This window comes from Salmo salar, chromosome ssa26 (genome assembly GCF_905237065.1).
Source record: "Salmo salar chromosome ssa26, Ssal_v3.1, whole genome shotgun sequence".
NCBI lineage: Eukaryota > Metazoa > Chordata > Actinopteri > Salmoniformes > Salmonidae > Salmo > Salmo salar.
The window spans coordinates 28,234,657-28,248,635 of NC_059467.1; the positions used below are offsets into that span (position 1 = coordinate 28,234,657).

Consider the following 13,979-nt stretch of genomic DNA (forward strand, 5'->3'; position numbering starts at 1 on the left):
GTTTGCATGTCTATCAATCAAATAACTGTTTTTATTCATTCTTTTTTTTATCGTCCTGCGAAATATCATTTAAAGCGATTTTGCGCTGCTCTTCGACCACTGCGCCTAGCTGGCTGGCTGGCAATGGTGGTAGTGGTGACAGGGGCTGCTGCATTGCTGCTCTTTTTATATTTGGAAACTCCGAAAGAGTCTCGGCTGGCTCTCATGTGCCGCCTTCGTCCAATAAAACAGAAGAGGGCCTGCCTGCAAATCGTCTAATCTTGGGCGAGGTGTCAATCATGTTCATTCAGCGGTTGAAGTGCTGGTTTTGGTAACCGCCTCCTTTACGCTTGGAAGGGAGACGAAGGGGGGAGCTTTCTTCGGATCAAAGGCTAGTGTGGCGCTGTTGCCGTAGGATGTACTGAGTGCAGCCTGCTGCTTTCTTTACGGACGCTTCTTGTATCGTCTGGAAATCGCTGATTTCTGGATTATAAATACATTTGATGTTTTTCAATCCCAACTCAATGCAGAGAAATGGGTAAACTTCACTCGAAACATGGTAAGATATGTTTTACCGAAAAATGTCACCCCTAATCGTTGATTTGAATGCTCACTTGCGGTAATACTTTCGAGTAATGCCTATCTTTATGTTCTCTTTCTCTCGACAATTGTCCCCGAAAAGCTGCGATTTGTAAACCGAGGGAAAGTCCGGAGGGTGAGTAGCCCATAGGCCTACACTTACGACAGGCTATACGTTTGTCTATGTTTTATTATATTTGTTGAAAATATACATTAAAAGTATGTCCAGTCTATCATCCCATTTATCCATGCACCAATAATGACCGACTCGTTGACAACATGAGACGAAGTCTACTATCATTCAAGAAAATGAAGAAAAAGGCACAATGCTGAATAAATATGTTACATTGTAACCTAACCGTAACATGTTGTTTATATTGTAATAACGCACCTTTTTATGTTGATTCCAGGCGACAGTTTTGTAGTTAATGCCTGTTTGGCAAGGAAAGGAATTGACGATTGGCTCGTGAAACAGAAATACTATTGCACGGGCTCGCGGCTTGAGCAACAAGACTGTCACCACACGAATAAGTGCGGCTTGTCTACTCGGGTAAGTTAAATAAATGTTAAAATAAATTATTATGATTTCAAAAACAAGATTGTTATTCTCAGTTTGATGTTGATACAATGAACCCTGGACGGTCCTAACTTTCTTAGCTTCCCTTTCGAGGTTTAGCCAAGGCTGCATTTATTTTTAGTGGGATGAATTGTAGTCTAAAGTTTAACTGAATTTATCGGTTGTTTCGAATTAAGTACATTTTTAAAAATACGAAAGTATATTTCTCAGTCACCTTATTGCAATACACCAATGGGACGATAATACCTGATAAATAGCCAACCAAATCTTCAGATGTTGCCTGCTTAATTTTTCTTCAAAGTCTGCTTTTGACGTAGACCTATTCAATGACATTCTCAAGAAATGTGGCTTATTTCTATTTATTCTGTGCATTATGCAGAAGTTGAAAAGAGAACCAGAAATGTTGTAAAAAGAAAGTAGCAGTGTGTTTAGTTATAGGCTAGACTAATAATCTCAATAAAAAAATGGTAAATTATTGATAATATCAAGCTGACATCACAAGGATAGTTTGCATATGTTTTGTTTGTTTAGATAATCGATATTTGCTTTGTTGGCTAGACAACATAGATAGACATTCTTGACTCTCTCATCCAGACACATGGAAATTATTGAATGCAGTGGCACATTAGAAGAAGTCTCATGCAGGTGTAGCAAGATAAAAGCTGCTATTCAACATTCAGTGTGCACTAATTTCTTCCTCTTCTTGATCTGTGAAATTCTTATCAATGTGTTAATTTCATTCCCATTGCAAACAGTTTGTAAGGATGTTGTGTGTGTGTTGTGATTCTGGACATGTTAACACAATGACATGGCTGATGACAGTACACACTTGGCCCCATATACATGATGGACCAAATATTTAAGAGTGAAAACTTTGTAGGCTTGTGTTTAAACCTCTCTATTAACAAATATCTTTCCCACAACACTTTTCAGTCTTTCAGCCATGTTTGTTTCAACATACAGTACAAAACAGCATATGTTGGTACAACTTTTTACAAAAGGAGCCCTGACTTGCTACACACTGCTTGCTTTGGTAACTGTCTTATCATCAGACACTTTTGGTGCATGGGAACAAATGTGTCACACCACCAAGAACAGATGCTGCTAAAGTTTATACTCTAGGTAATAGATCACGGCTGAGTTGAAAGCATTGCAGTCTGACAGACTGGTGACAGGGCTGCATTGTAAGGCTGGGGTAGAGGTGGTGGAGGTCATGTCTGTTTCAGATTTGTCATCCCGGTAAACACACAGTGGTTGCATCCCAAATGGCACCCAATTTCCTATATAGTGCACTACTTTTAACCAGAGCCCTCTGGTCAAAAGTAGTGCACTATATAGGTACTAGGGCTCTAGTCAAAAGTAGTGCACTATATAGGGAATAGGGTGCCATTTGGGACGTAACCTGTGTTGTTGTCGAGAGGAGAAATCCTTTTTTTGGAAAAGCTTCAGAGGAACCGGGTGTAAGCCTCTTTGGTTAGGGATGCTCACTTCTCAAAGGCAGCATTTTTGAGGATTTGAGGGCTCATCAAAAAATCCACCAGGACTTTTCCACTTCTCAGCTACTGAGCTCACTCAGCCCACTGGAACAGAGGGAAGCTAATACTCTGTCCAGCAATGTGGCCATCATGTTGTGACCACAGACATACAACCATTAGGATGTTTACATGCTACATTTTATGCTGCAGTTGCGTTCAATGAGAATCATGTCACACTATTTCATGGACATTGCATTTCTAGTGAGCTGCTCATGCTTGTGTGCATGAAAAGCATTGTGTTAACTGAACGAGAGGTGTTCTAACCGTTTGCCGTTGTTTCTCTGGTTGGATTATCCCAAGCATTTATTACCCCAGCACTTTGAAACTTTGGCAATGCACACAAAGCGATGTATCTAAACTGAATCTTTTATGTGATTGCATATCGTTTTGCATTGCTTCTTATGATTTATCATGTCATTATCATAAGGAAGTGACCGATAGCAGCGCATACCAGACCAGTCTGGTTCATTTAATTTAAATGTCTCTGGTATGAGGAAGACACAGGGATATGCTGGTGAGGAGCCAAGTCAAGGACTCCTTCAGCTAGTGACAATCAGCCTCGTGCACGCTGGAAAAATATCTTGATCAAAGTCCAACCTGTGTCTAAAGTACACAGTTGTTTTCTCTATCCCTGCCGTGAGGTGTTTTTAATAGCAGCACATTGGTCGGTGGGCTGTGAAGGTGTGAGGCTCTGTTAGCCCAGGGAGGTTGACGAGAAAAGCAGCGGGCTGAGATTTTTATGACTTATGCCCAGTTTGTATTGACGTGCGAGTGATCAAGTGTAGCACTGAGTGCCGTGATGGGGTCAGCCTCAGGTCTGCTTGTTGCATGCACATGGTGTCAAAGCCACTAAGCCTGACATGCTGTCAGGCCTCTAATAAACATCTTCATATTGTAATTGGACCCTCCTTATGAAATCATCATCGGGGTAGGAAGGGGTTCGGTGTTCTGTTCCGTGTAGTGTAGCAGCCCTCTGGGCACAGTTAGGGTATCCATGGGCCCTCTTCAGTTCAGCAGACTCACCAGAGGGCATTGTGGGATACATGTGAAAGGGTGGGATTGTTTTGTGGAGCATTTTTCATTCCCCAGATGGTGTGAAGTGATATTTGGCCAGGATGGAAAAGGAACCCCGCTGAAAAAGTTGGATGGTTTTGAACAATTTGGGCTCACAGAGTTTTCTGTTTTATAAATGATTTAATTCTATGTGCCTAATGGCTTTCACAGCGCTGCGGGAAAATGAATAGAATAGGACGAAAAGTGTTCCTGACATCAATATTTATTTGGATGCTTTTCCCTTCGTTTTTTTCCCTTCAACAAGTAGTCTTTAGAACTTGAATATTTCATTGTAACGTTTTGAATATCTTGTTTGCTTGCCTTGACATGGCAGTTCATGTGTTGTTTATTTTAGGGACCATTTGGCATTTTAGATTTATTCAGTTTTTATTTTTCATTTTAAAACATCTAAGTATGACAATGCTTGAAATTACAGTAAACATTTTTAAATAGTGAGATATTTACTAGCAAATGTCTTATAAATTATCTGTAACTTAACCTTATCATGAAGCATTAGCATTACAAAACTTGAGGGAAAGTTTGTGAAAGTTACTGCTTTCCATAAGTCGTAGTAAATACCCTAACCCCAAAGTATTGTCAAATGAAAAAGGGCTAAAACCTTAGCTAGGTGAGAATGCAATGCAAACATTCCTCGTAGCCTTTAAAAGTGGCCCATGTTGTATAGGATACATATACTTTATAGGCCGTGTTCTTTTTGCCTCCCGGCTGAACTGGGGTCCAGGAGAATGTGGGTCAGATGGTGGCAGCAGCGGGGAGTCTGAGACTGGAATCCTTTTGATCTGAAACCTCCCAAACCAAACTATCATATTCTTGAAAGGAGAGAGGGGGATTACTGCCATAGCCTACCTCCTCCATTAAAATGAAATGCCCTTTTATGGATTCCAGCTTTAATTCTGATTCTAAGCACAGTTTGTTTTTTACTATGCTGTTTTTATATCTCCCATAACGTTTTGTAATTTAGATGATTAAGAAGAAGTAGAGAAGTCAACAGTTTATGATTTGGCAGTGCCAATGCCTGTCTGGTCTGGTTTGTTGGGTCTTAACAAGTCTCTGAGCCCAGGTGTTGAAGGTCTCCTGCCCTCTCCGGTCTTCTCCTGTCCTCTTCAGGCAGTGTTATGAGTTGTACCCTAAGCCAGCGGTCTGTCTAGGGAATTTGCAATGTGCTGAAAGCAAATTGCAAAGATTTCATTTGATGATTTGTTAAGGCATTTTCCCCCACACCCTTGCCAAGTAACTTTCCTCCTCCCTAAATCCCCCTCCCCCCATCTCAGCTCTCTCCTCCTATTTTCCCTCTCAGGCTCCATCTGTTTCTTGTGTTTACCCTGTGGCCTTGCCTGGTTGTTGCTGATGAAATTAGACTGCATTTGAAGTGGGCCAGGGAGGTGTATGTATGTATGTATGTATGTATGTATGTATGTATGTATGTATGTATGTATGTATGTATGTATGTATGTATGTATGTATGTATGTATGTATGTATGTATGTATGTATGTATGTATATATATATATATATATGTGTGTAATCTATGATATTAGATATTTATATATTGATATTAGATATAGATATTTATATATTGAGGCCTAACCCTCTGTGTAGTAAAAGGAGGTCCCAGTGATGCTACTGCTGGAGTCGCCAAACCCCTGCTCTGGGCTGACAATTCCAAAGCACATTTTTCAAAACCTTCCATCTAAGGTTTAGGTTCTAAACCCATACAAAACTGGGACAAAATATCTTAAGGTACATCTGACAACTAACAGCACTCTGAAATGAATCTCAGAGTAGAACTTCTGCCCACATCCCCATGTTTCTCACTGGGTGCCAGAGCTCTGATTTTTGAAGTAAAGCTTTTATATGTGCTACCCTCAGACTCTGAGTCTGATAAAAGACATGGCAGTTCTGTGGCCTAGCTTCTTTTCTTACTTCTTCTCCTGTAGTGTTTTTTTTTTATTGTCTTCACAAAAGCGCAGGGTCCTTGTCTCAGCGCTGAATGCACCTTTCAAATGCAGACTCTTCCTTTCTCGCTTTATGTCCTCTCTCTCTCTCGCTTTCTGTCCTCTCCCCATGCCTGTGCTGTTCCCACCAGCTGTCTCCCTGCGTGCTGTGAGTGACAGTGTGTCATATGCCCCTCTCCCACCAGGCCGTACCCCTCCACACCCCCCTGGTGTTGGCCTTTGAAGAGGCTGGGAGAAGTTTGGAGTTGTGGTCTAAGAAAAGAAAGCGTTTGCCTTTGGGGAGAGGGCTGGGGAGTAGGGGTACATGCACCTGGCTCTGTGTTATTCCAATGAGAAGAGGAAGTCTTGGGTTGTCGTTTACGTATCTGGGGGACTGGGTGGGAGAGGAGATGCAGGTGGCATTAATGTCACTTCCCGGATCATGTGTCACATAGATTACATAGCTGGAGGAATTTCACCCTATGTGACAATGTGAAGCGGATAACCCTCATTGGGTGTTGTGAATGGGACTGCTGTGAATGGGACTGCCGGAAATGGTTTCGGTGAAAGAAGGAGATGATAATGATATACTAAATGAGGTAAAAGTATTGATACACAGACATTAGATCTGTTGGCCCTGTTGTTTACAACTTTCTGTTGTGTGTTGTGATGCACCTCACATGGTTCTCCATTCATTTTAGGTTGAGTATCTTCACAATATTGTTCATTTGTCTCAGTTTATTGTTGGGTTCCATGTCTGTGTGACGTTTTGATCTGATTCTTTATATGTGTAAAAATAGTGATTGAGCATGTGAGGTATGGGGGTGTGCAGGGGGACGGCATGAGACGTGTGTGTATGAGGATGCCGTGTGTCTGGGATGGGCTGTCCGGATGCACTCAGGAGATCAAAGCAGTCCCTGGAATGTGCTCTGAATCCCCAGGGATTAGCAGCTGAGATTTGGGCTTTGTTTCCCCAAATATCTGCTCACTGTGGCGCTACAAATATCCCAGGATCAATTGGAAGTGTTTCTCCTCTCTGTTCTCTTATGATGATTGTCTTTCAGTAGGAGTTGTTTGTATGTTCAGTATGCCAATAGAGATACTTTTTTTTGGTGTAATTTTAACACTAGGGACCACTGATAGATATTAGTGTTTTTTTTCTCTTTGACTCTCCCTTTGCCTTTTGTTTTGTGACAGAGTTTTATAGTTTCTGGTTTTGAGATGGCTTATCAAATTGATGAGTGTGTGCATATTAAGTATCAGTGAAAGGCCTAATTAGCAGATTATCCATCTAAATATAGAGCTAATCACGCTGACATCATCACGCTGAGATGAGATGCTCGCTTCTCTTTATCCTTTTGATCTGTGGATGCATCAGATACAGAACAACAGATCTAGAAAGCAAATACAGATGTAGGATCTTAATTTGAGCCAGTTTCCTACAGCAGGGAAAAAAAATCCTGCAGCAAAATTAAATGTGGATTATAATTAATGGATTTTTTTTTTTTTTTAGGGGAGTTGATACATTTTTCTTTAGGTCAAATCAAATCTGAAATTTCAAATAGGAAATGACAAACTTTAGAAGCATTTTAAAAACTGAAAAACACTACAAGTTTGCATTTCCTGCTTTGCAAAAGAGTGATCAAATTCAGATCCTACATCTGTAAGCTTTATCCCCATTTTTGTTTTACACTGGCTGGTTGAAAAGGGATGGTCACAGAGAGTGTTGATAGTAATGGATGTTATATGGGACAGGAAGAATTGGTAAAGATGGAGCGTGTGAGGCAGGACCATATATAGACTGAGAGGGGGAGCGAGAGATTGAGTGGGAAAGAAACTCCTGTGGTGGCGTTGGGTTCCGCTGAGCATTCCATGTGAAGCTCAGTGCCCGTTTTAATCACACACTTAAAAGGCTGTGCTGAAGTGGCCGTTTTAAGCGTTTAAACCCTGAATAATTCTCTCTTGTTTGTTTGTGGTCCCCCTGTGGGTTGCGCTCCGGCCCATGTAGTAAGCACTGAATCATTTGACTGAGCAGTCAAAGTTGCTGCATGTATACAGCTCTTATAAATAGGACAAGATCATCATCTGAATAAAACTGCAAACACACACACACACACACACACACACACACACACACACACACACACACACGTCAGGCACACGCACACTCTCTCAACATATTTATTTACTTGTTGATTTCGGATTAGTAACTGCCAAATACCAATTTAGTCTACTTCTAGATTTGTATGTTTTCATTAGTAGGATAACACCAATGATGGTCTCCAGTCTACAACTCTTGGAGTAGTTACTCTCTGCTTCAGACACAGGATGACCTCTAGACTCCTGTGGTCACCTGAGTGACAGACGGAGAGGGAACAGAGGAAGTTGGGCATAAATATTAAACAGCTCTGGGGCCATTGTGGCCTCCTCCTGACAGCCAGCGTGGGGGTTAGGCCCTACCCATGGCGCCTGGGATCCAGCGTGCCTACTTGGGCCTGGATTGTCTGTTAGGGGCTGTTTTTGGCCTAAGCTGGAGGGAGCTGGCATGGGTTGGAGGTGGCCTGGATTGTCTGTTAGGGGATGTTTTCGGATGAGAGAAACCCAAACACAGGACAGGAGCAGGGGGGCCCAGCTGTAAAGGAAGGCCCTGCTCCCCGCTGCTCTCCGGTGTGTTTATGCTCCACAGGTGCCCGAGTGAGGCCCAGAGAGGAGAGGACTTTACCCCAAGTCACAGCCTCTCACTGGGTCAGGATGACCGGTGAGGAGTCCCTGAAGGCCCATTTGGCCTGGCTGTTAACCTTAAACCCATTACTCATGCTAAACACAGGCAGAGGAACCTCAACCGGAAGAGTGCTTAACCAGAGATGGAATTGGTCTGTGTGAACTCTGAATGGAACTGAATGTAAAGTGGCCACAGGCTGTCAAGCGTTTAACTGTGACTACTGGTTTGTGGAGGTGCGTGGCTGGTTCATCCATGGCCTCTGATTATATTGCCCAGAGTTGTTTTTGTTGGTTTGTGTATGCACGTGGTGTATCTGTGTGGATGATGAGGGCAGCTGAGGGAATCTCCTGAGGGCTAATGACAGTGCTCAGGGGACAGTGATGAGTGTGTAGGAACATCCAGGGGCCTGAGCTGTAGGCTTCCCCACCAGGCAGAGATTAACACAAGCCTCACTGTCTTGCCTCTGCTACCCCATTTCAAGTCTAATCGCACAACTGTAATTACTTAACACTGTGTAACATCTATGGGTCATTTCTGCTCCAGAAGCTTCAGTGTTCTTCTAGCTTAAGTGTTCCCAGCCATTGGACTGTGGTGGGCCTAGCTTAAGTGTTCCCAGCCATTGGACTGTGGTGGGCCTAGCTTAAGTGTTCCCAGCCATTGGACTGTGGTGGGCCTAGCTTAAGTGTTTCCAGCCATTGGACTGTGGTGGGCCTAGCTTAAGTTGCATCCCTCTCTGAGGTACACCTGGGGCAGATGGAAATATGGGTTCAAATGCAGTGTGTCGTTCACCTCCTCCTGAGTGAGCTATCTATCTGAAACGGTTGTGCTTTAACTTCCTGCTGCAGTATCAGTGGAACCTCACAGATTTTGAAATCTGTGAGTGAAATCCAGGGGTTGCCTGAAGGAAGTGGAACAAACTGACTGTGCCAATTCATATTTGATGCTTCAAAGCCAATCCGCCTGTATGCTGTCGGTGTGATACTTTCACTTGAGATTATGAAGCCACTGCTAATGCTACACATTTCCCAAGATCTTTGAAACCAACAAAAGTGAGAGGTTCAATGACTGAGTTCTGGATTCTGTGAGTGGGGTGCTCAGAGATTTGTTTTGTTCCTTCCTGTTAGCGTGCCCGTTTCCTGATTGGTTTGTCACTGGTAACTTTTCCCGTGTGTGCGGTAGTGCACACACGTGCTGTGCAGGCGATTGTTTGTGTGTGTGTGTGCTTGCAGGGGATTCAGTCAAGCACGAGCGTGAACAACATGCTTCACCAAAGTTCATTATCATGACCAACTGACAGCTAACCCTGACCACTAATTCTGGTTAGAGCTATGAATAGAAACCCTTAAACCTGCCACTGGCACCAGAATGCTCTCTGGAGTTGGAAGTTGTTATTTCTGCCCCTGTGTTTATTTGCTAAGTTGAGAAGTTGTCTGTAATTAGAAAGAATGTTTGTTTGAAGTTCAACATGTGAGAGATGGTTTTTACGTAGTTACATATGACGTGGACTAGGGAGGGTGTCTGGACTGGGTTGAAAAAGTCCTCATATAGGCTCCAATAAAGTCTGTGTGGTCTAAGGTGTGGTGACTCTTTCAGGTCTCTGGGTTCCTTCTCATGTCAGCCTTAGAAAAGGGTTCACCTAAACCTTATTCCACCTTTGTCCTAGGTTTAAAAACAAGACGCAGCTATCTGGAAGTGGCTGTGAATGGTCCCTTTTAGATAATGGCTTGGGACATTGAAAGAAGGGCAGTCTGGCAGTCTCAAGGGCAGTCAGAGCAGATGTAGGCCCAGATGTCATTTCCTGACAAGGTAGAGAAGGTGGTGTGTTTCGCTGGATATCTCCCCAGTGCTCTGTCTGTGGTGAGAGGCTGAAGTGCCTGTCACTTTCTACTTCCCCTGAGGGCTATAGACCCCCTCCCTGCCTCCCACATTCTGAACCGGCGTCTGAACCCACACATACCCCTACAGCACCATCTCCTAAACCAACTCATGATACTTCAACTAATTACCCAGATCTCCTAGACACACTGTGTCAAGCCCTCTGGAACGCATACAGCTCTCGCTCTCTGCTGCTGCTTGGCAGTATAGCTAGATGGTTCCAAAGAGGAGGAGGTGAGAGGTATGTGATTGCAGTTTTAACTCCCCAGGCCCTCAGACAGAGATGAGGTGTGACACTGTCTCTGCTGCCTATACGGCTCCTCTCCTCTCCCCTCATCTCTTCCATTCTTTAGAAATGTGCTTCACTTCACTCTGCATTCAAAGACAAGGGCTATAACATAGTGATTTGCTACTCTTGGCAGACTGGGCCACCTGTAAATCAAGGCCAAGTGACAAGCGGTCTCCATTCCTTTCCAATCCCGGCTCCCCCTGGGAATGGAGACTTTCTCCCAGAGAGGGTTCATCATAGTGGCTTGGCTGGCTGGCGGAGAATGTGTTAGAGAGAGAGTGAAGAACAAACACCATTGTAAATACAACCCATATTTATGTTTATTTATTTTCCCTTTTGTACTATTTGCACATCGTTACAATACTGTAAATAGCCATAATATGACATTTGAATTGTCTCTATTCCTTTGAAACGTTTGTGTAATGTTTACTGTTCATCTATTTCACATGCTTTGGCAATGTAAACATATGTTTCCCATGCCAATAAAGCCCATTGAATTGAATTGAGAGAGAGAGAGAGCAGTCCACTGGTGTTCATATGGTCTATCAATTGTATCTCCATGAACCCCTTCTCTGCTGCTGGGCTGGGGGGAACCAACCACAGAATAACATGAGCTTTAAAGACCCTTGATCAAGCAGCCATTTTCTCCTCTCTGTGAGACACTCGTTTGATAAACAGCCTGATAAAAGCTAATTGCAGTGGTTACATATTTTTCAAAGCCACAATAAATACCTTGCGTTATGCCTTAAGAAACAGGCAGGTTACAGTGGTGTGTGTTGCTGAAGGGGTTAGCAAGCTAGCAGAGCTGTAAAAGATTATCTTTGCAGGTGTAAAGGTTTTGTAAATGGGTCATTTAAACCGTTGGCTAACTTCACACATGAACCACAAAGAGGGAAGGAGGGAGATTAGCTCAAATCAGCATGTTTCTGAAGTGGGCTGTAAATCTCCACTAATATTCTACTGAGCCTTTTAGGGGGAAGCCTTTGATGTGGATGAGGTAATGTGACCAGCAATGTTAATCTGACTTGGTGAAAATGAATGGTGGGCAGGTCGTGTACAATCAGACTATAAAAGCCAGAGCCAGTCATTAGGGGAGGAGTCTTCTGGGGGGCTGTCAACAGAGCTGGATTCAGGCAGATGGGCACACATGCAAGCAGGCACACCAACGTTCATGCACACACAATTTTCTCTCTCCAGGCCCATGAGTTAACCTCTCTAGGGTAGGGGGCAGTATTTGCACGGCCGGATAAACGTACCCGATTTAATCTGGTTATTACTACTGCCCAGAAACTAGAATATGCATATAATTATTGGCTTTGGCTAGAAAACACCCTGAAGTTTCTAAAACTGTTTGAATGGTGTCTGTGAGTATAACAGAACTCATATGGCAGGCAAAAACCTGAAGATTCCTTACAAGAAGTGCCCTCTCTGACCATTTCTTGGGCTTCTACACTCTCTTTATTGAAAACTGAGGATCTCTGCTGTAACGTGACACTTCCTACGGCTCCCATAGGCTCTCAGAAGGCGGCAAAACGCTGAATGATGCCTTTGGAGCCCCTGGCTGAAAAACAGTAGCGCATTTGGATAGTGGTCGATCAGAGAACAATGAGACTGAGGCGCGTGCACGAGCCGACACCATGTTTTTATTTTTTAGTCTTTGAACGAAAACAGGGTTTCCCGGTCGGAATATTATCGCTTTTTTACGAGAAAAATTGCATAAAAATTGATTTTAAACAGCGGTTGACATGCTTCGAAGTACGGTAATGGAATATTTAGAAATGTTTTGTCACGAAGCGCGTCACCCTTCGCCACCCTTCGGATAGTGTCTTGAACGCACGAACAAAACAGAGGATATTTGAACATAACTATGGATTATTTTGAACCAAACCAACATTTGTTATTGAAGTAGAAGTCCTGGGAGTGCATTCTGACAAAGAACAGCAAAGGTAATCACATTTTTCTAATAGTAAATCGGAGTTTGGTGAGGGCCAAACTTGGTGGGTGTCAAATTAGCTAGCCCGTGATGGCTGGGCTATCTACTCAGAATATTGCAAAATGTGCTTTTGCCGAAAAGCTATTTTAAAATCGGACATAGCGATTGCATAAAGGAGTTCTGTATCTATAATTCTTAAAATAATTTATGTTTTTTGTGAACGTTTATCGTGAGTAATTTAGTAAATTCACTGGAAGTTTGCGGTGGGTATGGTAGTTCTGAACGTCACATGCTAATGTAAAAAGCTGGTTTTTGATATGAACTTGATTGAACAAAACATGCATGTATTGTATAACATAATGTCCTAGGCGTGTCATCTGATGAAGATCATCAAAGGTTAGTGCGGCATTTAGCTGTGGTTTGGGTTTATGTGACATTATATGCTAGCTTGAAAAATGGGTGTCTGATTATTTCTGGCTGGGTACTCTGCTGACATAATCTAATGTTTTGCTTTCATTGTAAAGCCTTTTTGAAATCGGACAGTGTGGTTAGATTAACGAGAGTCTTGTCTTTAAAATGGTGTAAAAGAGTCATATGTTTGAGAAATTGAAGTAATAGCATTTCTAAGGTATTTGAATAACGCGCCACAGGATTCCACTGGCTGTTGAGTAGGTGGGACGATTTCGTCCCACATACCCTAGAGAGGTTAAATCTGGGATCCAAAGGCATCACATTCAGCAATGTTATGCAGTTGGTCTGCACAGACACCAAATGTCACTAAACATACCAGCATGAATCCATGAGGTTGGCCACCACAGCTCCTCCAATCACAGGACTTTTTTCCCCTTCCCAGTGTTGCGAGAGGAGCGAACTGTCTGTGTGTAACCTGTCCAGTTAACTAGAGATAAGAGGGTAAGCCCACTGGCATGCGTCCTTCCAGACCTCTCCTATCCAGCCCAGCGTTGCCATCACAGAGCCCTGGTGCTGCTCACTGCATATCATAAGGCAGCTTCCTCCCTCCCTCCAACCTGACTGACTGCTGACGAATCCCCAGCCTGTGGCAATAATTTCCTTCCTGGGTCACAGGAAGGAAGGGAAGACAAGTGGGTGTGCTGTGAGTGAGCAGTGTCATGCTTGGGGCCGCAGAGTCTACACCGTAACCTCGCCGACTGCAATGAAGGTGTCTGGTCCACTCTGCTCCTTCAGAAGCGTCCAATTAGCCAGCGTCATTCTCCGACCGTCTGGCATGGTGTTTCAAACGGGCGACCTGGAGTTCAGTCAGTGAGTTGTTATGGTCCAGTTAGAGTTCAAGGAAACATTCTTTGTTTCCTTGAAGAGGGTTTTATCTGATCAGGCTGGACTTGGCTCACAAGTTGAAAAGGACCTCAAGATCAAACCTTAGATTGCCTTGACATGCTTTGATCTCAGCGAAAAACGTTCAGTTGAGTATCAAATGTGTATCAAATAGCATTGTAAAAAAAAA

The 13,979-nt window shown here is 43.2% G+C and overlaps 1 protein-coding gene across 2 annotated transcripts in view; it reads left to right on the top strand.

Annotated features, from left to right (window-relative positions):
* Positions 1 to 285: 285 nt before the first annotated feature.
* Positions 286 to 13,979, top strand: part of LOC106587577 (protein naked cuticle homolog 1) — a 39,489-nt gene continuing 25,795 nt past the window's right edge. For both annotated transcript variants that reach the window (XM_045708140.1, XM_014176100.2), the window contains exons 1-3: positions 286 to 538; positions 662 to 694; positions 969 to 1,108. In XM_045708140.1, coding sequence (XP_045564096.1) covers positions 514 to 538; positions 662 to 694; positions 969 to 1,108 — 198 coding nt within the window. In that variant the 5' untranslated portion in view covers positions 286 to 513. The remainder of the gene's footprint in view (positions 539 to 661; positions 695 to 968; positions 1,109 to 13,979) is intronic.